The sequence below is a fragment of the Wyeomyia smithii genome, chromosome 2 (genome assembly GCF_029784165.1).
Source record: "Wyeomyia smithii strain HCP4-BCI-WySm-NY-G18 chromosome 2, ASM2978416v1, whole genome shotgun sequence".
Taxonomy (NCBI): domain Eukaryota; kingdom Metazoa; phylum Arthropoda; class Insecta; order Diptera; family Culicidae; genus Wyeomyia; species Wyeomyia smithii.
The window spans coordinates 73,970,132-73,994,851 of record NC_073695.1 but is presented as its reverse complement, the minus strand read 5'-3'; the positions used below and the strand labels follow the sequence as shown (position 1 = coordinate 73,994,851).

The following is a 24,720-nucleotide window of genomic DNA, read 5'->3' as shown; positions in this document are numbered from 1 at the left end:
ACAAAGTTTTATAATTTTGAATCTTCTACAACTTTGCTGTAGTTGGCAAATGGCTGGACACGTGTAACTTGAGACCCTAATGTGGCCATTCACCTCTGTCCAGCAACTCCTATCCCAACCTCCACGTGGTGCCGACCGGAATACGAGTAACCTTAGCGGAGATCGGGTAACCAACCCCGGTGGAAACTATGGTCGTATGCTGGGAAGGGGGTCGTACGCGGCTGTATCCCCATAGGGGCGGCGTATAACAGCGTCTGACCCGGAGCGGGCGGCTGAATTGAGGAATGCTGTATCCCGCCAGCTACACCTAAGATGGCAGCCCCATCAGCAGGATGTAGGTATCGCGACCCTGGTAAGGTAGCATACCGAAACCTTTCATCAACCTCGAACAACGAATTTAGAAATACGGAACGGATCAATCGGCAAAGACCTAGGCTACGAACACGGAAAAAGATTAAGGTTAACGATTGGAAATTGGGTACTTGGAACGACCGAACTCTCAATGAACCGGCGCGGGCTGGCTTCCTTGCTCGAGAACTACAGCGGCAGGGAGTCGAAATCGCAGCGATTCAGGAGGTTCGGTGGCCAAATTCCGGAGAAAGGGAATTCCGTGCAGTAGACCGTATTGCACGCACTTCTTTCAAGTACCACATCTACTACAGTGGCGGCAAAGCAGCGGAACGGGGCGTCGGTTTCGTAGTGCTGGGAAATCAGAAAACAAGAGTCATCCGGTGGAGGCCCGTAGATGACCGTATATGCGTGTTGAGGATTAAGGGCAAATTCTTCAACTACAGTTCAATCAACACCTACGCACCGACAAACGACAAATCCGATGAAGTCAAAGATGAGTTCTATGACAAGCTTGAGCGAATCTATGACGAGTGCCCAAAACACGACGTAAAAGTCGTCATCGGAGACGCAAACGCACAGGTTGGGAGGGAGGAATTCTTCCGTCCGGTCATTGGAAGGCATAGCCTCCACTCGTCAACCAATGAAAACGGCCTGAGGCTGATAAACTTTGCCGCGGCCAGAGGAATGGCCATATGTAGCTCCTATTTTCCTCGTTTGAATATTCGGAAACACACCTGGAGGCATCCAAATGGAGAAGCCTGCTCCCAGATCGTTCACGTACTGATTGACGGTCGGCACTTTTCGGATGTTACTGATGTTAGGTCTTTTCGGGGACCAAACATTGACTCTGACCATTATCTCGTCGTTTGTAAGATCCGCGCACGGTTGTCGAACGTGCTGAAATCTCGCACAGAGAGGACGACGCGTTTCAACATTCAGCGGTTGAAAGCTGATGGCGTGGCAGCAGAATACGCCAGAGAGCTGGATCAACGGATCGCAGAACAGCAGGAGAAAGGAGTGAAAGACATAAATGGGCTGTGGAGCAGTATTCACGGCGCCATCGAAACGACTGCGAGAGAGGTGGTAGGTACGACGCGTGGAAGACAGCCAAACGGCTGGTTCGATGCCGAGTGCCAGAGAGCGACAGATGAGAAAAACCGTGCCAGGAGCCGCATGCTCACTGCGGCTACGCGTCAGAACAGAGAGAGGTACAGGGTGGCAAGAGCTGCTGAAAATAGAACTCACCGTCGGAAGAGGCGCGAGTACGAGGAGCAGGTGCTCGCCAGCGCAGAGGACAGCTATGCTCAAAACGACGTGCGGAGATTCTATAGAACTGTCAACAGAGTCAGAAGCAGGAATTTCCCGGTGCCGGTCATGTGTAATGACAAGGACGGCAACCTGCTTACTGATAAACTGACGGTTGCAGTCAGGTGGAAGGAGCATTTTCAGGCGCTATTGAACGGTGAGGAGCCAGATGAGCAGAGCAGGAACAGGATGACGATTATGAGTGACGAACAAGCTGTGGAGCCACCAACACAGGAGGAGGTGAAAAAGGCGATTAGTGAGCTGAAAAACGGCGAGGCCGCTGGGAAGGACGGTATCCCGGCCGAACTTCTAAAAGCGGGAAGCGAGCGGCTGTACTATGCGATCCACCAGATAATACTAAGAATCTGGGCGGACGAACAAATGCCGAACGACTGGTTGGAAGGCCTCATATGCCCTATCTATAAGAAGGGTCATCGATTGGATTGTGGCAACTATCGAGGGATAACGTTGCTCAACTCCGCATATAAAGTGATCTCCCGTATCCTGTTCTTCAGATTGAGACCGTCAACGGAATCCTTTGTTGGCGAATACCAGGCTGGTTTTCGACAAGGGCGTTCCACGACGGATAAAATCTTCACCCTGCGACAGATCCTCGATAAGTTCCGGGAGTACAACTTACCGACTCACCATCTGTTTGTGGACTTCAGGGCGACATACGACTCAGTGAAAAGAAACGAGCTGTGGCAGATCATGCTGGAACACGGTTTCCCTGCGAAACTAATAAAGCTGAGTCGTATGACACTGGAGGGATCAAAACCGTGCGTGCGGATAGCTGGCGAGACATCAGCCGCGTTCGTAACGTTGGATGGACTGAAGCAGTGGGATGCGCTCTCCAACCTACTGTTTAACATCGCTCTTGAGGGTGCAGTACGAAGAGCAAACGTCGAAAGAAACGGTACGATCATCACAAAATCTCACATGCTTCTTGGCTTTGCGGACGATAGTGGAGGAGGCCTTCGTACCTTTTAAGAGAGAAGCAGCGAGATTGAGACCTGTCATTAACTCTGCCAAAACGAAGTACATGGTAGCTGGCAGAGAGCGTGGGAGTCCCCGTGGTGTTGGTGCTGAGGTGGAGATAGATGGGGAACGATTTGAAGTGGTTGATGAATTTGTTTATCTTGGTACGCTTGTGACATGTGGCAACGATATGAGCCGTGAAGTGAAACGACGAGTTGCAGCTGCGAACAGGGCTTTCTACGGACTGCGTAACCAGCTAAGGTCCCGTAGTTTGCAAACTCGCACAAAACTAGCGCTGTATAGGACGCTGATACTCCCGGTGGCTCTTTACGGACATGAAGCATGGACGCTGAAGGAAGCTGATCGACGAGTGCTCGGAGTTTTTGAGCGTAAAGTTCTGCGATCGATATTTGGCGGTAAACTGGAAGATGGAGTGTTGCGCAGACGCAGGAATCACGAGTTGTACCAGGTATACAAACATGCTGATATAGTGAAGGTAATACAGCGGGGCAGGCTTCAGTGGGCTGGACATGTAGCCAGGATGCCTGACAAGAGAGCCGCCAAAACTATCTTCAGTAGAGAACCACGAAGAGGCCGTCGACTCCGTGGTAGGCCTCGCACGCGGGGGATGTGCGCGGTGGAAGAAGATGTACGATCTGCTGGTGTACGGGGAGACTGGAGAACGGCTGCCCAAGACAGAAGAAGATGGACATCTCTAATTCGTTCGGCCCTAGACCGGTGAACGGTCCGTTAGCCAAAAAAAGTAAAGTAAGTACTACAACTTTGCTGAATAAACTATTGTTCTATTTCTCAACACAAAAAGTTATTTTTTTTTTCATTTTTAGTATAATAAACTTTTCATACTTTTTTGACAATTTTCGATTATGCGAGTCATTTATACAAACATTTGTTCCGAAGACACTATTAAGCTAGGATGAACCACTGTGCGTTGGTGCTGGAGTATTTGTCGATCTTGCGATTTCTGCAGAAAGACTAGAATTGGCTGGAAACTCTGCTAGAGATAATAACTACGATGAAATATTGAGAAACTTGCGATAGTGCCCAGGTATATGCTGTATTCCGCATTTCCAGTTATTAGCTACTAAGAGCAGGCTTGTCATTTATTCTCAGAGAATCACTTGCGTGTAGGAGAATATCTTTTACTGCTAGGAAAAGCGATGCGCTTGCTTGAAGAGAGCAGCATATCGTGTGTTTTTGAGGAGCATGCAAAAAAACACCGCGTCGTAATCTGATATTTCACTCTTGAAAGATAATAAACTGGTGAGAGGACATTACGCTCAATATCTACACAACAGAGTTCATTTCAGTGCTTTTACTAAGTGTCTCTTAAGCATATATCAAATGAGGAGAGCATCTAGGTAGAAAAGTAGATTGCGTTGTTTGCTTTGCATTTCTAGACTGAAATAAAATATATCCAGCTTATACTCTTTGACATCATTTTTAACATTATTTTGCTTAAAATCAAAGTCACGATCACACGTCGTAGTGTTACAGCTTTGAAACTCCTCTATCGTTTTTGTTGAATCGTAGTCTTTAGAGAAGTGGAGTGGAAGAAACATTTTGCTTCAGAAATATTACTTATTCATAAGCAATAATTTTAATATACGAAAAACCAACGAAGCTGATTGAACAGAAAATTTTGGGGAATTAGTATAAGAAGCAGGAAAATCAGCAAGATTTAGACAACTGATATATTTGCACAACTTTAACAAAAATCCAGGAACAAAAAGAAACGAGAAAAATCTTTCATAAAGCTGATTGAACTGGGAAACATAACTTTCAGGAAACTTACAATGCTTAGAGAACAGAACACTCTGTAAATTAAGAAAAATGAAAACTTAAAGAACTGAGAAAATGGTCATACTAGAGAGAATGTTAATTTATTGTGCTTAGAAAATTGGAAAAAAGAACCACACATGAACTTTAATTAATCATTCTTAGAACCAGTATGCATAACAGGTAGGGCTGCCATGTCACACGTACATAATAAACTGCATTTACATATTTTCAAAGTGAAATGATGACATAGAACACCGACTATACATTTTTATCGACAGCAGTGACTGTAAGGCAAGTTTCTGCAGACTTTTAAGTGGTGTAACGTCTTTTAAAAGCTCTTTTTATTAACACTCGAGCATAAAATAGTAGATGAATTTATTGCTGCTTTTGTTTGAGTTGAAACTGGCTTGAATAGATTTGACGATTAAAATTTCTCCCAAGGTACAATCTATTTTTTTTTTGGAATAGATAATGAATAAATAAGCACGATTGTTTGGCTTGACCTTTTTACACAATTTCTCAAAGAGAGTAGATGGTTAGTTTTTCATACTTTCATAACATAAAATTATTCAAAACATAGTTATTCTAACACGTCACCGATGCCACACACTCGCGATTGTCCTCCACACAAATTAATCACCACTATTTATCAACCGAAATAAATTTGACGATCTATAAGCACACTTTGAAATTTTACTAAACTATCGCCGCTATGCCTCCGTACTCGAACAATTCCGTTGCCACAAGTGGCCAATTCCAACCGAGCTGCGAATTGGCGCAAAAATTACACCAATGCCGGAGACCGCATGCACTTTACCGAAACTTCGTTCGACTAAACGACCGCTTTGAAAGAGACTCAAGATTCGACTAGCAGCTCACACTCACCAGCCATAATAGCCAGGCCTTGCCCGTCTCCGCTGTTAAGTTGGGCAAAGCAGCAAAAAAATACTCAACACAAGTGCAATCAGGTGGCTGATTTCCGTTCAGTGCCAATCAGTATTGTTTCACGTACTCATAATTGTCACTTCGGGTTGTATTTTTTCATTCAAATAAAACCGTTCTAAATCTTGCGGTAAAATATGGAGTTCACAACCATTTTTGTACACAAAAGAATCAAGGAAAAAGTTACTTTTCTTTTTTCAAATTTCATTCTAAAATTAGCCTAATACATTAAATTTTATTGAAATGAAAATGAGGTGTTCTTTACTTTTCTCATTCCAAAATTTACGATTATGTTTTTAATCCATACTAAATTTAATAATCAATATAATTCTAAGAATAAATTAAGTACTAATTATATTGAGTAAACATTTATCCCGTAAGTCATTAGTTATGCTGTTTTGCTCAATTCTTAATCAAATGGCTGAGACAACTTGGTGATGACTCAGCTGAACGAGCATCACTTGAAATGCATGAAACCGTTTGAAACTAACTAAATTTCATTGCGTATGGTTGACGTTTAACTTACCACTTGATTTGTCTTTATTCTAAATTTAATTGCCTTTATTCTAAAATTTCTGTGTTTATTTGAAGTGGAAATTCTACGCTTGTTTATCAGGCAACTTGACGTAAATCAAATAAACCAGTTTTCAGACAAAATTTGTGCAATGCTTTTGCAAAAATTAGAAATTCATGTGCATGGTTATGCATCAATCTTGGACCCTCCTGAAAATATATCATGTGTTCGTGTAAGATTTGACTATTATTTCACAAAAAAATCGATCAAATAAATAAAATGCGTAGTTTACCATCAAGATATTAAGAATAAATATTCAATGACTGCATCATTCTGTTTCTCCGTTAATTTCATGCATAACCAAAAGAATATTTAGTCTACTAAAAAAATTATAATTTTCATGAGAAAAAAAAAACAGTTTGATACTTCAACATAGTCTCCATCTAGAATAATACACTTATTGTACCGGTCCTTTAATATTTCAATCCCAGTATAATAACTTTATTATTAACTATGTTTAAATATACTATCAACTTACAAAATTGCTAGCTATTGAATCATCAATTAACAGAAAAGCTTAATCTTCATGAAATATTAAAAAGGCAAATTTCACTGAACCGAAAACACTAAAAAAAATCTGAAAGCTAAGACAGATATGCATTGATAGAAATTAAAGCTGGAAATTTGAAACCAATGTCATCTGTCATTAAATACAAAGCTATCAATACATATAATCTGCGGCTCCTCACAATTCAGCAGTATGTTTACGCTTCGTTGCTTGCACCCAAAGAGAACATTAGAAAATTGTGCTCAAAATAAGCAATTCGCCGTGTACAATCGTTGTATAGTAAGTTCGACATGACCTCGACGTCAGTACACTTCGGCGAGTGAACAAAAAAAAAAACTTTCGCGCGGAGGTTCAGATATCAATGTTTTCTGCACCATTTATAACTCTAGGCTAGTTTCATGTGACGTCTAACTAGGCTGCGTTAATTATTGATGTGGTGTGGTAGGTAGTCACACTTCGTCAAAAAAGCAATTGCAAATTGCACCTCAACAATTTAACCTTAGTCAACTTAATGCATTGATTGTCTTATCGTTCCATTAGTGTGGAACTTTAAAATCACTGTAGTGGTGAATAATTGACAGTATAATACAGACATTTTATAAATCGTAACAATCTGGATGTGCCATCATATGCTTCTTTAATGTTGACAAAGTAAAAACCGCTTTAGCAGCATGGTAAAGAATCATTTGAAAACAGTCAATTCCAATAGCTACATTCGACAGCACACTCTTCTATCGAAAGGATTATGAGATCATAAGTTTCGTCTGAAAAAAAATACGAAAACAAGTTTACTTCTTCATACGTAACCTACGCTCTACTGCTTAACTGCAACACACAAAAAGAATATCAGGATTTGTCCAAGAACAGTGGTCACAGAATCCGGATGTGTAGGTATTACTTTCGGTGACCGTTGTTCGACAGATTAAACTCTCGCGGAGGGAAGGAGGGTAAAAGTTGTTTATGTTTTCACTTTCAGGTTCCATTTGCTGAAGGGGCAGCCGAGGCTCTGTTACGGAGTTGCCATCAATTTTCTGCTTCTTCACGGGTGATTCGGTTGCTATGCTTTTGTGGTTTCTAAGAAATGAGGATGTTAAGGTAAGAGAGAAATAAATACTTGATATTCGTTTTATTTTTAATTCTTTGAAACACATGTGCACTAACCGCAATGATTTTGACTGCAGCCGCGTTGGGATATATTTTACTTGAGTTTGTTGTTACAGCTCCGAAAATGTTTCAACCAACTTGTAGATCTTACCTCAAGCTCGCAATTGTAAGGGCCAGTGAAACCCAATCGAACCGTTGCAAATAGCTGTAGGTTTCATACGTCACCGTAGAAAGAAGTGAGTAACGTAAACATGTCTGCCTATGTATCTATCTATGATAAATTAAGCTCTTAATTAATAACTTGAAAACGATGCAAATCAATTCGTCTATACCAAAAAATGAAGTATTCCTCTATTGTTCTATACTTCATCTCAACTGTTAAGCAGACATTAGAAGAGGCGAATATTTGCAATACTTGGTATGTAATTTATCTGCGCAAAATTTTTCTTCGGGTAAATATATTTGTCACGCTATTACACTATAACAAATATTTGCTCAAAACTCTGTCTACTCGAATGCTATCAAAGTTTCTTTGCTCATTTTATTGTGAATATGTTTGTTGTGCTATTACACGATGCAAATTATTCTATTATTTTCAATAAATAAACTGCGTAGAAAATATAGCAAATCTAGTTTTCATTGCCGAACAATGTTTCATCTGTCGCTTAAAAATATATTTATTCTGTTTTGGTTCATAAAGGCTACCGTTGCCATAGACCATCTCACCGACTCTCTTCAGCCTCACTTTTCTAACAGTTAGTGGAAAATTTGTTTACGTTTTGGACTTAGTGTTTTTTTCTGGTGGTGTAATCGTGTGCGTAGAGGAAATGCTGCTCAATTCATTATTGTTCTTAGTGTTCTGGCATCTTACGCACAACATTTAAAGGGCATTTTGGTCACAAACTAAATGATTTACTATAATGAGAACTAAACTGCATCGTCCGAAGGTGAACAAAATTACCAGTATCTGTCAAATTCAGATGCGTGACGTCACCGTGCAATGGGCTATATGTTCCGAGTGACAATTACTCATCGCAAATAAGAGGAAGTGTTTCTAGTTTGCCCTTCTGGTCATGCTTGCCAATTTACCATGGGAAATGACGAGAATCAGAAAACTGTTTGAATGCGTGTTGGTGCGAGATTGGTTTAACTTTCAGGGTGAAACGAAAATGCTATGGGTAACTGATGAAGATTATTGCTCAAGAACAGTTAATTTTCACACGCAGCATTTTGTATAGAAATTTTTTGTTAATAAACATGAAGGTTTCTCTATCATTCGGCGGCGCATTTTCGAAAAATCAGATCAGTTTTCAATTTTTTAACATAGATTAAAGGTAAAATTTACCGTATTACTTGACCCTGCAATTGGATTACACATTGCAACAAAAATTGACTTGTTTCCTGCCTTGGCTTCTATATATAATTTTTTTGTGTATTTTTATGCAAAACTAAATTTCCCCGAGTTTGAACCTATTTCAACTTAAGGGGCAACAATGGCGCCAGTTTGAATTTTTTTAAACCGGTAATTTTTGTGGTTTTTTCGACGCCATTTTATTTTGAGGCCAAATATCAAAATTCTAAGAGTTTGTCCACATATTAGCATCTTTTTACCCATCTTTTGAAAAAAAAACAGATCTCATATCGGACAAACACTAGGCTCAAAACGGTGATTTTTCTAAACCGGGTTTGTCATCGTTTTAGTATATTTCACAAAGCAAAATAATTTCGATTATTTCTGAGCATTAATGGTAATTCGCTAATATCTTAAAGTGGTAGTCAAATTATATCTTATTTTGAGTTAAAAAGTCTCAGAAATCGAATGGTATGTGTGTATGACCTACGTAAAATGTCAGCAGATAAACCTATTTTTGTATTGTAGGGGAATTGGGGCGAAATCGACATTTTGCTGACATTTTACGTTGATCAGACACCTACCATTAGATTTCTGAGACTTTTTCACTCAAAATAAGATATAATTTGACTACCCCTTTAAGATATTAGCGAATTACCATTAATACTCAGAAATAATCGATATTATTTTGCTTTGTGAAATATACTAAAACCATGCCAAAACCGGTTTCGTAGAATCACCGTTTTGAGCTCGGTTTTTGTCCGATTTAAGATCTGTATTTTTTCAAAAGATGGGTAAAAAGATGCTAATAAGTGGACGAACTCTTAGAATTTTGATATTTGGCCTCAAAACAAAATGGCGTCGAAAAACCTCAAAAATTTCCAGTTTCTCAAAAATTCAAAATGGCGCCATTGTTGACATATGTTCAAACTCCGGGAAATTTATTTTCGCATCAAATTTCACCAAAAAATCATACATAGAAGCCAAGGCAAAAAAATTGTTGCACTGTGTTATCAAATTCCTTGAAGAAATTAAATAATAACAATTGAATGGAGTATGGCTTGCAAATTTGGTTTTATTATTATTTAACAATTCAAGAAACCTTCATTAAAGTGAAAACATATTGGTTTCACGTGTACTGATAACTACAAGGACTACTCTTATCAAGAAGAATCAAAACATTTGAGGTGGAGTAACATATTCAAATCCATTTGCTGCAGTTTGCTCATACCAAATTTCAACATGAACAAAGAAAAAATGCTAGCAAATATTCACTCAGTTGTGACCTCACTAGCAAAGACCGACATTAGACGAATCAAATATTCGCTTATTTTCTGTTCAGCAAATACGATGGCAAATGTTTTTCAACAAACAATTTAGGCAAATACTTTGGTATTACACGAGCAAACAAGTATTGATCGTCATATTTAGCAAATATTTGCTTTGTGTAATGTCCGCTTCACGTTACGTTTTTGCCGTCCAATCATTGGAGTTACAGTACATATTGTTTATTCAACGAATAAAATCAGAGAAAATAATCGAGTGATTTCTATCACATGCAGCTGTGGAAAAATGATGCAAATCAGATACTTAACGCGCACAAAGTTGAATACGCGTTCAAAAGGAGAGGTGGGGTCCTATTACAGAAGATAAATCGAATAACTCGCCTCGAGAATATCAGTCACAGCTAGTTTAGAAACAAAAATGACGATATTTCAGGTTAAAATCTATTTCATTTTACTCACGAAATGAATTCGACTAGATTTGCTCTTATTTGATCATCATTAGACCAATTCAAATTCGGTTTGTTGCCAAAGGTGAAAAACTAGCTCTGGAATTATTTTATTTATGTAATCCACTGCTAAATCATCAGTATCACATTAATGTGAAATGGTGTTAAAGCAAAAAATTGCCGATCGAATTTTCAAAAGCATATGACTCGAAAATAGTTAATACGTTCCCCGTGAAAATGATATTTTTTGTTTGCCTTACCACAGCAAACATAAAATAACGTTTTCACAGGTGATAAATTAGCTATTGCCGAGTCCTGTGCTTTTTAAAAATTCAAAGTAGTGTTGTAAGATCAGCATCTTTTGATTAGTATATTTTATCAAGAATTTTGAGGTGATCAACTTCACCCCTTTGATCATTTTCACCCCATTCTACGGTACTCGACTAAAATTCATTCGGCTACTGTTATGTCACAGTGACTATCGACTTGTTTTCGGGAGCATTTGTAAATTATGTAACGCGAAAATCGGCAGTTTACAATGCTCTCCACCTCAACATAACGCAATTTTGAATGATGGGCCTCGTGCAGTGTAACATTTCGCTGAATATTCCCCCACCACTGAGTGCGCTACGTAATATACGAATGTTCCCTTATGTAAGAGGGCCCATGTTTTCAACAAGTTCATTCAATTGATCGTACTGATGTTTAAAAACACTGGTAAACACAGGTTTTTCCCTAGAGCTCAAACGTAAATAAATGACGAATTATAACTTTTTAACCATTCCTGCGAATTTCAGTGCCACCAGCAAAGATAACTTTTTCAGAGATTTAAATGAGTGTTTCCGTAAGCTAATGTAGAAACAACGAACCTGCCAAGCCTTCACTGTGCGGCATTTTCATGCACTTCTGCATACACTAGGGGCTCCATAATTCACAGGAATGGTTAAAGAGCTATAATCTTTAGGGGCAACTATTTTGAGCTTCGATCCTCCCAGCTGGTCTCGAAATACGATGCTGAACTTACAAGCCAGTCGTCGTAGATTCGAGTCTTGGCTCGGGAGAGACTATTTGTATCGGTAAAATCGTAGCGCTAGCCCCGCAATTGTCCTGTACACTTAACAGTTGGCTGCAAAGTCTGTGTATAAAAACAGAAGGTCGAGTTCTGAATCGGAATGTAGCGCTTAGGCTTTGCTTTTTATTTTGAGCTTTAGAGCAACACTTTTGTCGTTTTTGTCGACCAGTGAAATGCATAATGTAACAGATCAGAAGAGCTCTCGCAGGAGAAAAGATTTTAAAAATACGATTGCATTATTTTTAAACGTGATAAGGTAACAAACCGGACTAGGAGAATCGCTTACTGTTTTTTTTTTTTCGACGTAGGAAATTATAGGATGAAAACTGTGAAAAGTGTAACGAAAATATACTCTTTTCGAACGAAGCTTAATATTATGTTTGGTTTAGTTACGAAGCGTTAAACCAATCACGAACCCGTTTTTATAGCTAGGAACAGGATGGTATAGCGTGAAATTGTTCGTGTCATATGCCGTTTTCGAATTTATGCATTGTTATTTTCGCTGAACTGATATTGAACACTACATATTACGATAGGTGAAACTTTCCCCAACCTCTTGATATAATAAATGGTATGTACATCTTTTAAATTGCAAATTCGTGAGAAGATGAACTAAAAATCAATTGAAACCACCAATCACGAGCTCGCTCTGTTTGCATACTGTAGTAATAATATAAGAGTAAAATCACGCCAAATCACAGATGGTCGAATGTCGACCATTTTTGACAACGTGTTTGACTTAGCAAACTGAGGATTTTTCATAGATGGAGAGATTTTTCAGACCCATAAGTTATTTTCCTAAAGGACGTATGCATCTGGCATAGGTTTTATTCATTGCATTGTAGCTTAGAAACCGTTGTTGGTTGTAGAGAACCTCTCACATTAAAACGAATTGCAAGAAACGCGAATTTAGCTAAAGAACTAACTACTTAACTAACCAGAGAAGAAATGATAATTTATCAAAAATGTCATTTTGTTGGGTATGATATGAAGAATTTGAACAAGGAGTAACAGAATGGAGCGATATTTTCAAACAATCAGGAATAACAATCAGGAATATGAGGTATCAAGCACTCATAATGTATATAAAAAATAAAGTAAAATTAGTTTTGTAAAGTGTCCATGTCATAAAAAATATGTTCTCAAGATAAAAAAAACTCGAGAATGAATATTCAAATTATATATGAATACATAATTTGAAACATTTTAACCCCTTGCTTGAGAACTGTTCACCCAATCATCTTGTTGTCAAAGAATTAATTGTATAATATCACACATTTCAATGCCCTTATGTTTTTTGTCGGAGAACCACGGAAAAACGTATATTTTCAGAAATGATATAAAATACTACAAGGTATACAGCCCTAGGGTTACATGAAATGGTGACGTTGGACTAAACACTGTAATCAGAAGGATTTTTAGTTACAAAGGCTACAGAATCTGCAGACAGCAACAATTCGTTTGTTCTGTGGTTTAAGTAATTTTATACGCAGGCTCCCCATAAATTTTCTTTTTAGAAATATATTGAGCAACATTCGAAAGAATTTCGCTTACACTTAACGATATTGTGTAGTGTTTTTTTGTGTGAACAATATTTATTTAACAAGGCACAAGCGTGTCGTTGTTATTGTAGAAGCACCAAGAATTTCTCGCAATGAGTCTGAATCAGAATTAACTCTATTTCCTCATAAACCAAATCCAACAATACCTACGTTATCATAATACATGATTTTGTCTTATTTAAATCTGATCAAATTAAATTTATTACATAAATCTTATTATGGAAATAATTTCGAAACCGTTACATAGGTTCACTCATAGGGAAACATAAGAAGATACGTTGAACAAAATAATCAACAAGTTCCAGCGAAAAATCATAACAATCAACAATTACAAGGAAGTTAAAGCTCGAAATGATTAATTTATGTTTTTTGTTTGACTTTTTTTTTCATTTGCCAATGATTATATTCACTGTATTACGAAGACAGCTAATATACGTATAAACATTATTTGTTAAATTGAAAACAAAAATATATCATCTAACAATGTTGAAATGTGAGCAAATATTCTGAATAGATCCTAGTGAATCGACAAAATATTCAGAAGCATTCGCTGGCTCTTAGGCTTCTATAAATTTATATTTGCAGGAATCTACTCTTTCGATTAAGATCATTTAGTGAATATCGAAGATAAAATGTCGTTGCAAAAATGCTCAATTCTTGTTGAGTAGTTTTTTTTTTTTCTAAGGTAACCATATTCATGAGATAAATTTTTAATCACCATCAATGCAGCAGCATTGCACTTTTTCCTTGATTTCACGGAAATAGAAGTCGTGTACCACTGCAATGATAGACGACGAGAGACCAGCGGCGCTCTGCTCCACATAATATGCATATTATACTGAACGGTAATGTTGCTTTTACCAGCATGTTTTCTTTCGAGACATCGCTTTTTATTATGCTTTTACAGCAGGTTTAGAAATTGTTCAAGTAAAAGGCTTGTTTCAAAACTTTTCAAAAGATCTTTACCTTCGAGACTTCAAATGAGTCTAAGTTCATGGAAGCAAACTTAAATTGACCTGTTGGGACGGGGAAACTCTGTCCATTTTTTTTTATATTGAAACTGAAAATATCACAGGGAATGGTTGGTGTCCATTCACATCATCTGTGCTAGGAATGCTCGCGTGTGATTGGTTCATTGTTCGCGTGAATTTTCTTGTAACTTTTTATCAATTTTCACCGTTGAGCAGTGAAATAATAATGATGACTAGCGTATTATAAAATTGTTATACATTTTATCTATCCAACAATATATTAGTTATTATTATCCATGTGGTTATTCTGTTATCATCGTTTGAAATCTGACGTAACATTTGCCAGTTTCGTTTCCTATTTTACAGAATGTATCCCAGTATAGAAAACAAAGACGGGACTACGTCAAAACATTTGAACTTAAATTCCAAATATTTCGTATTATTATTATTATTTATTTTAAGGACCTTTTAACTAATCGTCATTGGGGTCCGTGAATGCAAATATTTTGAAGATGTTGAAATTAGAATTTTTCGAAAAAAATAATCTCCGTTAAAAAATTTGATTTTCATTTCTCCATCCTGAACTTTTATTCAAAAGTTGCGGAATAACTTCAAGTATCTTAAAAAAATAAAAAATATCAACTCTATTTTCTAAATTGAAATTTAGTTAATTTTCCATACTTTTTTGATAGAAAATCAATATTTTTTTACGGTGTATATTTTTTTATAATGCATTAGTTTCCCTACAACTCATTCTCAGACAGTTTTTCTATACAACCAAGGGTTTCTGAGCTACAATGCTTTGAATGAAACCTATGCCAAAATGCATACGCCCTCTTAGAAAATAAATCATGGGTCCAAAAAATCTCTCCATCTGTGAAAAATGCATAGTTTGCTAAGCCAAATACGTGTGCAAAGTTTCATTCAAATCAGAAATGGTCGATTAAATATTTGCATATTTCCAGATCATTTGGCGCGATTTTGCTGATATGTTATAATATTATTCTCTTCTTTTTTTTTTAAAGGGGGGATTTGTTAGTAGCTTAAGTATTTATGATAAATATTAGTAAATAATGAGTATGTGTGTCCAATCACAAATGATGACTTCTCAACACTGTTAGAAATTTGTAATTTTAATTGTTAGGATTTGTTTGCTTTCGCAATCAGGAGTTATCATTCGTAGGGATTTAAACCTACTTGTCAGAAAAGGTGAAGTAAACTTACATCTAACTTAATTGCTAACTTATTGGCTATAAAGAGAGCTTATCGTAGCAATTGAGGATTGCAACGATTTTTGTCGAAAATTGTTAATAATTTTATTTGACATAGCATCTAATGGTTCAACACCAGTAAGTCTATGTAATTCGAGTGTACCAAACCAAGGAGGACGCTTCAAAATCATTTTCAGAATTTTATTCTGAATTCTTTGGAGCGTTTTCTTCCTTGTTGAACAGCAACTTGACCAGATCGGTACAGCATAAAGCATTGCTGGTCTAAAAATTTGTTTGTAAATCAAAAGTTTGTTCTTTAAACAAAGTTTAGAATTCCTGTTAATGAGAGGATATAAACATCTCGTATATTTGATGCACTTGGCTTGTATACTCTCAATACGTGCTCTTTGAAAATAAGTTTTTTATCATAAATTAGTCCCAAGTACTTAACCTTGTCGGACCAACTTGAAATAACCCCATTCATCTTGACAACGTGATTATTGTTTGGCTTGAGGAAAGAAGCCCTAGGCTTATGCGGAAAAATTATCATTTGAGTTTTAGAAAGTAGGAAAGTAGGCTTTTTGCAAGTAGGAAGAAAAAATATCTAAACTTTTCTGCAATCGACTGCATATGACACGAAGACTTTTTCCTTTTACGGAAATGCTTGTGTCATCGCAGAACAATGACTTTGTGCATCCTGGAGGCAAATCAGGAAGATCTGAAGGGAATATGTTGTACAGGACTGGACCCAAGACTGAACCTTGAGGTACACCTGCTCTGACAGGAAATCTATCAGATTTTGAATTCTGATAGACACTCGCAGAGTGCGATCAGTAAGATATTTTTTTATAATTTTGATTAGGAAAATTGGAAAATTAAAAGTTTGCAATTTCGCAATCAAACCTTCATGCCAAACACTGTCGAATTTCTATGTCTAAAAGAGCAGCTCCAGTGGAATAACCTTCAGATTTGTTAGCTCGTATCATATAAGTAACTCTGAGCAATTGATGAGTAGTGGAATGCCCATGGCAAAATCCAAACTGTTCATTTGCAAAAATTGAATTTTCGTTGATGTGTGACATCATTCTGTTAAGAATAATTCTCTCAAACAGTTTACTTATTGAAGAAAGCAAACTGATTGGTCGATAACTTGAAACTTCAGCTGGGTTCTTATCCGGTTTCAAAATTGGAGTAATTATTGCATTTTTCCATAATTTGGGAAAATATGCAATTTTGAAGCAGCAATTGAAAATTTTCACTAAAACTTCCATTGTGCTCTCAGGGAGATGTTTGATTAGTATATTAAAGATTCCATCGTCACCAGGTGCTTTCATATTTTTGAAATTTTTAATAATTGATTTAATCTCATTCAAGTTAGTTTCAATTATTTCTGCAGGTAAAAAATTCTGGGAAGAAATTAAATCAAATTGACGTGTGACTTCATTTTCAATAGGACTCACAAAATTCAAATTTGAGTTATGAACACTCTCAAACTGCTGAGCAAGTCTTTGAGCCTTTTGTTCATTGGATACAAGAAAACGTTCACCATCTTTTAAAACTGGAATAGGCTTTGAAGGTTTCTTAAGAATCTTCGACAGCTTCCAAAAAGGTTTTGAATATGGTTTCAATTTTTCAACTTTAGTCTCAAAATTTTGATTTTTCAGAAGAGTAAATCTATGTTTAATCTCTTTCTGTAAATCTTTATAAATAGTTTTAAAAACAGGGTCACGAGAACGTTGATATTGACGTCTGCGGACATTTTTCAAACGAATTAGAAGTTGAAGATTTTCGTCAATTATTGGTGAATCAAATTTCATTTGAGCCTTTGGAACAGAATAATTCCTGGCATCAACAATTGCACATTTTAATGCTTCCAAAGCGGAATCAATATTCACTTCACTTGCAAATCAAGCTCATTATTGAAATTTCTCTCAATATGAGTTTTGTATCTTTCCCAATTAGCCTTGTTATAATAAAAAACAGAGCTCATAGGGTTTAAAACTGATTCATGTGATAAATAAAAAGTTATTGGAAGATGGTCAGAATCGAAGTCAGCATGTGTGATCAAATCACTACATACATGACTTTGATCTGTAAGCACCAAATCAATTGTTGAAGGGTTTCTTACAGAAGAAAAGCATGTAGGACTATTCGGAGACCAAATAGAATAGTATCCTGAAGAACAATCATTGAATAAAATTTTGCCATTGGAATTACTTTGAGAATTATTCCATGAACGATGTTTAGCGTTAAAATCGCCGATTATAAAAAATTTCGAACGATTTCTAGTGAGTTTTTGTAAATCACCTTTAAAATAATTTTTGTGCTCGCGTGTGCATTGAAATGGTAAATATGCTGCGGCAATAAATAAAATCCCAAGTTCAGTTTGAACTTCAATTCCCAAAGTTTCAATAACTTTCGTCTCAAGATGGGGAAGAGCACGATGTTTGATTCGGCGATGAATAACAATTGCAACTCTACCGCCGGAACCCTGAATCCTATCATATCTATGAACCACGTAATTGGGATCATATTTTAATTTTATGTTAGGTTTCAAAAATGTTTCAGTAATAATTGCAATATGCACATTATTTACTGTTAAAAAATTAAAAAGCTCATTCTCATTGGCCTTCAATGAGCGAGCATTCCAATTTAATATTTTAATTGTTTTATTTAAAATCATTGCTAAATTTTAAATTAGAAACAGTTTTAATAGTAAAATTTGTGCCTATTTGAATGGCTTCAAACATTGATTTTGCCTGCAACATGGCGTTCATAAGATCGAACATTGCCTGTTGCAAAAAAGAAAGTTTACCTGCCGTAATAGGCCCCAGGCAGTTGACATTAGAAAAAAATATTTTCGGCAGCAATATTAGCTGGAGTAATAGGTGTACAATTATTTTCTAGCGTGTTTTTTGTTATTTTCGAACTACCTGAAACCCGTGCATAAGTTAAACGGGTATGCAAAGGAGTAGGTGAACTATGCGTCACTGGTACGCTTGGAGAATTTTGTTTTGAATTTTGTTTACCTTGCCTTGCCTCAACAATTGCTAAACGGGCTGGGCATTGATAAAAATTCGACATATGGTTGCCGTTACAATTCGCACAGCGAAAATTTTAACTCTCTTCCACAGGACATGTGTCCTTTTTGTGAGAAGATTCTCCACAAATGAGGCATTTTTGGTCCATGTTACAAAACTTTGAACCATGGCCATAACGTTGGCAAACACGGCATTGGGTGATATGCTTTTCACCTCCGCCAAACTTTCGATATAATTCCCATTTTACACGCACGTTATATAAAGCATGTGCTTTTTCAAAAAAATTTAAGTTATTAACCTCACTGCGGTTAAAATGAATTAAATAATTTACAAGGGAAATTTCAGTTCGCTGACTGTTTTCGCCTCGTCATTTTTGTTTCATCAGAATTACTTGGGTAGGGGCTATACCAAGTAATTCTGTCAAAGTAATTTTGATCTCATCAACGGTTTGATCGTTGGTGAGACCTTTCAATACGACCTTGAACGGCTTGGCGCTCTTCGTATCATATGTAAAAAATTTATACATCTTTTCAGTTAAATACTGAATAAGACGATTCCTATCTTTCAATGTTTGGGCCAGTAAACGGCATTCGCCTCTTCGGCCAATTTGTTAACTAACTTTGACGTCGGAGAGAAACGTAGAAAGTTCTCTTTTAAAACTATTAAATTCAGAAGCAATAGTTACCACAATAGGTGGAACTTTCTCCTTTTTTACCGAAATTTCACTTTGAATAGTTTTACTTCCGAACATTTCCATTTCGCCGGCAGAATATCATATAAATTTTCACTGCATATGCTAGTTTCAGAAAGAGATGCCTCTCTTTTCCTCCCCGTAGCGATGCGTGGTTTCTTTTTTCGTCCTGCCATTTCAGGTGATACGAAAAAAGTTCAAAAATAATATCAAATTGCAAGTATTGAGAAAGAAAGGAATAGGTAGTCTTGAAAAAGACTGATGTAAGTTAACTTCCAGGTGATCGTTAAAAGACACACTGACAAAACATAAACTTTGAAGCTACAGGCAGTCGAAGACCAGTCCACAAGCAACCGAAAATACGTCTGATCTGTCGGGCAGTTCAAGACGCACTGATATTATTCTCTTCTGTTTGTAACTATTGCATGACAGGAAGTATTGAGCACATTATTATTGGGCTTTGATGAACATCTCACTACAGCGCACCGCGCTTCGCTATGCTTATTTCAAACCCATGTTGTAAGTGATCCTGCCTTCACGAGACACAAAGACATTTTCTTCCGCATTACGCATGTTCACAGAATAGGTATTATCACCTCGCTTCACGATGTTTATCCCATGCCCATGTTGTAAGCGGCCCTGTCTTTTTCACGTTTTTCCATTCTCTCAGTTTCGCGAACCGTGAAAACACTTTATTTCGTGAATAATAAGAATGTATGGAAATATTCTTCTCTTGTCGGATGGCAGCACATAGCAGAAAACTCACTGTTGGTTTATGTTCTTCTTGGAATATTTTTCAATTTGTTGCGGAATAGCTAAAGATTAGTTTGGGATACAAAAATTGCATCAATAATATTTTCAATGTTCAGTTTATATTCCCAACAAAGATTAAAAACAATTAAAATACATTTTCCCAAAAAAGATTAAAAACAATTAAAAAACATTTTCGATGAGAAACAAAAAATAAACTCGCGATTATCAAAATCAATCACAAGAATAATCTTTTCTATTAAGTTTATGCATCTCAACTATAACATATCATTTGCATATCGGATCAAAGTTTTCTGATAAGCTTATAATATATTTTAGATAATTAAACATCAGATGTAATTGGCTTCGTAAAATATTAATTTGTTCTGTGCCAAACCAAAATTTACAATGATATTACCATCTCAAAAATATTTACAATGACTTCGCCGTCTCATTGAAGTGTATTTTGAGAAATCTATAATTTAAATTATTAGGCGAAGAGAAATCAGTTTTTACCTCAAAAAATGAACTTCAAACACTTAGTACTCATCAACTATTTGCACAATTGACATAAACTGTGTTGCAAATTGAAGATCAATCTGTTCTCTAACCATACTGAATAGTCTCAAGGTACAAAATTTCAAGTACATTAGTTAAACTTCAATCAAAGTTTCAGTGTCCGGTGGTGCCATAAGGCATTACCCACCGGGAATGGGTTACTTTTTCTAAACTCTTCTATGAGCAATTCTCGCTGGAACCGTCCGAGGTGTCCATCAATGTGACCTAACTAAAGTAGTTTTCTTATTTTTTTCATTACTTTTAGTCATGTAGGCATAAAAATATCCTTTTTAATAACCTCATGTCACCAGCGGGTTCAGCGTTTTTAACGAGAATTGCTCCTATGCAATATATAGTATAGGAGTTTGCTCGATCTTTTTGTAATCTGCATAGGTAACTCGCATTCACGCGCTAGTTCTTCTACCAGCAATACTCCAAACGATTGTAATATCCCTGACCCACAGGTAAATTTCTTTAATGATTCATGCGAACCCGAGCAGGAGAAAATATCAATATCATATCACAAGCACAACCAGATATTGAAAATACACCTTATATTGATCTTAATATGGTTTACATAGTAGGTAAAATAACAAAATATAATACCTAAATATTGTTCCTCCAAGACTATATGAATAAAAAAGCTTGATATTTAAATAACAAACCAATAATTTGCATTAAAAATCACGAAAATGACCGATTCAGATATTTTCAACTTATTGAATACTGAATCCATAACTGAATATATTTTAAATAATCCATAACGCACAATTTTTACTTAAAAACTTACTTTTAATAAGATATTTTGAAATCCACTCAAATATCTTATTGAAGTCATAGCGAGATATGATATCAAAATTTTATGATATTTTCATATGCATGTTTGAAACGTGAATATCTTTCGAATAACACGATAAGTCCTCATGGCTAAATATGTTATTGATGAGTTATTATTTTGTTATGCTCTCCTGCCTGGGAAGTTGAACAATGATTTATTTTTTATTTTCATATATTTAAACCTAAACTTGTTTCGACAGGAACGTCCAGTTTTGATAATAACTAATACAGATAGAGAACATTCATAAGTAAATAAAAGTGTTCGACAAGCTGTAGAAGTATAAGAAATCGTGAAAAAATGTCAAGAATATTTATTTATGTTTTTCCAATAAACATTTAAATGTTGTAAAAATGACATCAACGAAACAATAAAACGTAGTAATTAAATCCAACTTCTAATGAAAAATCCTGACAAGCCATTATTCAGTCATCGAAAATGTCAGAAAATATTGAGAAACTTGTTAAGAAGTTGTCAAAATTTCGATGACAACAAATTATTTATTTTTGTGAAAAAAAAAATCAAGAGACGTTTAGCATATTATCACAAAAAGGAAGAAATGGTAACGAAACCGTTCTGAAAAATCTTCAGTAATAAAACGCGGTTATGAATACATCAGAAGATATTTTTAAACACGTAAATGAATGCTCAAAAATTTATAAAAAGAGAATGAGATATTTTCAGTTTCAGAAAACCGATGTTTAAACATAAGTTACACTTTAAAGGTTCTCGAATAGTTGTCAAAGGCACTGTATTAATAATTTTCTTGCTTCCGTGAGAGTGTTCTCTACATTTCACCATGTCCTGTATGATGCTGTTTTCCTTCAATTTTCATCAAATAGACATTATTTTCCAAATTTAACATTTTTTCTTAAGAGTTTCCTCTGAATCCGTTTAAGTTAGAATTCAGCAATATTTTCTGTTGTTTGTGCACTGATTCAGTAAAAACTTAGGCTATAACAGCAATTTTTAATTGAGAAAAATGACCAGTTTTGAATTATATATTTGTTTTTGAATGATTTAATTTTGGAAATAAATAATCTACTCACTTTTCAGCGGCGTAGGTAATAAAGTTTCACTGGAAAATAAAATTAGAATTCTTTGCCTTAGCGTTTGAGCTTCTCAAAACACCTTCGAAATTTGATAATGACTACTTACACGATCTTTAAGTTTTGGCGCATGGAATATTTCATTTCTTAAAGTGTCTTCAGAAGTATAACATTTAACCTATTCTATAACTTGGAATATTATGTTGTACAAGGACCTGTATGAATCTCTGAATCTATGTTATTTATTTGTTCATTTTTTCACTACCGCTTAACTGTACTTGATAATCTGAGCATCATATTTGACTAACAAAATAGTTCTAACATTTAGGTCAGCATCGTGAAATAATTATAGATATAATTATCAAGACATGTTATATCATATATCAATTGAATGGTATAAAAATTAGAAAATTCTTTATTTTTTAAGCGGTTTGTTCCAGAAGCATCAATAATTGAGTATTCATAAATCATTTCAATGAAATCCCTGTGGGTGATAGGATGAAAATCTTTAATATTTATATTCTGAGGTATTCTTCGGCATCAGTTAAAAAAAAGTTATGAATGAATTTTTATCGTTTAGATAAAAAAAAACCCGAGTTCAAGCTTTCGAATTTTCGTGTCGATGTTGTTCATTATTGATGTTGAACATCTAGTTCAAACGAAGCGATTTTTTTCCGCAAAGCAATTATCGTTGAATAAGAAACTTCACAACAGGTGATTGATGTCTTAACAAACAATAATGTGTAAAATCACCTTCCTGCTAATAATAATGTTACTAAACAATACAACACACGCGGAAATGGTTTGTGCTGGATAGGCTAAACTTATTATCGGATATCGAGCAGCAGCGACCGCAAGTATTGCGCCATTGAAGGCCGAACAGCAAATTGATGCAACCGGTCTACTGTTTATTGCTACAGTAATATCCAGTAATAATAATTCGCTCACCAAACCACACCATACCAATTGAAATATTTTCAACGATTATCTCTTCTTCTGCGATGAAAATTAATTACCGCACAATCTTATCCTATACCGGAAGCCTGGCGAGGCCACCGCTAATAGGCACCGGAATTTTCCCCGAAGAGCCGTTTACCACTCACCTGGATTCTCGACCAGCTTCACTGGTGTCTCCAGTAGTCTTAGCTTTTCCCGTGGGTCATCCAGCTCGAACATAGAGCTGGTGGACGGGCTCCTGTTCCAACAACAAAGATCGGCCGCGCCAACCGCCGCTGCTTACTCACTGTGCCCGTTGTCCACCAAAGCAGCACCACCTGTTGCTTGTTGCAAGTGGAGTTTGCTCCTACTAGTGCAAGAGAAAAAATAATAAAATCTACCACTATATCGCGAACGGGAACATTTCCTCCAATCGATAAACTATTGCCTCTTGTAACGAGAACACTAGAATAACATTTTGTTCCCTTTGATGTTGTTTCAAACTAAGTTCAGCAGTCGTCGAAACTTCGAGCTACTATTCTACACAAGAAACCATCACATAATTAGTTCGAAAGTGCCAGCAACTCAACACCACAGCCGACGGAAGCACAATTATCCACTTCACCGATGGGATGCAGTTGCAGCGCCGGGCTTCAACTCTATATCATGCTCTTTATTTGTACGTCTGAGTTACCGAGCTGAATAAACCTTGGGCAAAACAAGAAGCGACTAGCAGTAGCACTTTATTTCCGACTTCCGGAACCGAAACTGTCACACTACCCCACCGCAATGAGTACTGGGACTCAACCCAGCAAGAAAGGAAACTACTCCAAAAATTACTACTAGCTACTTCCCGATGATTTTTGGTTCTAGATCTACTCGTTACTACGTTCCAAGGAAAACTGGCAATGAATTTCTATTCAGTGTGTCCTTATATACGTTGCAAGGCTGCGGCGAGAAACAGAACCATCCATCGAAGGTGATCCTTTGGCAGTTGTTTTACTACGCGCCTGTGTAACGCTTTTTCGTGCTCGCCTGCTTTTGCCTTTGCTCGTTTTCCCGCTACGACGACCTAACCACCAGCCAGCAACCGTGTTGTTGGGCCGACCACGTGCTCTACTATACTTGCAGGCGTAACGAACAGGAAACGGCAGGATGCTGTTGTGTGACAATGTGTGAGTGTTACGCTGAGAAACTGTTGAACGGTGCATTGTGTGCCGTACAGCGTTCCCCCGATGGCTTGATGCTTGTTCACGGGGTAATTTGCTTGTTATACTTTAGTCAAATGCGGGTTTAATGGTGTAACAATCCTACATTATTCTTGTTGAATGGTAGCTTGCTAAACTGTGATTCGGCTTATATCCGGTAAATAAAAACATACAAAGAATGCATCATTCAT

The 24,720-nt window shown here is 36.5% G+C and overlaps 1 protein-coding gene across 7 annotated transcripts in view; it reads right to left on the bottom strand.

The window, feature by feature from the left end:
• Positions 1-24,235, bottom strand: part of LOC129722345 (sodium-dependent dopamine transporter) — a 68,881-nt gene extending 44,646 nt beyond the window's left edge. For 2 of the 7 annotated variants that reach the window (XM_055675719.1, XM_055675721.1), the window contains exon 1: positions 5,119-5,294. Coding sequence is in view for 1 of the 7 variants with exons in the window: in XM_055675718.1 (XP_055531693.1) it covers positions 23,489-23,561 (73 nt within the window). In the remaining 6 variants the exon portion in view is untranslated. Of the gene's footprint in view, positions 1-4,937; positions 4,954-5,118; positions 5,297-23,488 lie in introns of those variants that run through there. The other 5 variants (XM_055675718.1, XM_055675722.1, XM_055675723.1 and 2 more) reach the window with 5 other exon arrangements.
• Positions 24,236-24,720: the final 485 nt, after the last annotated feature.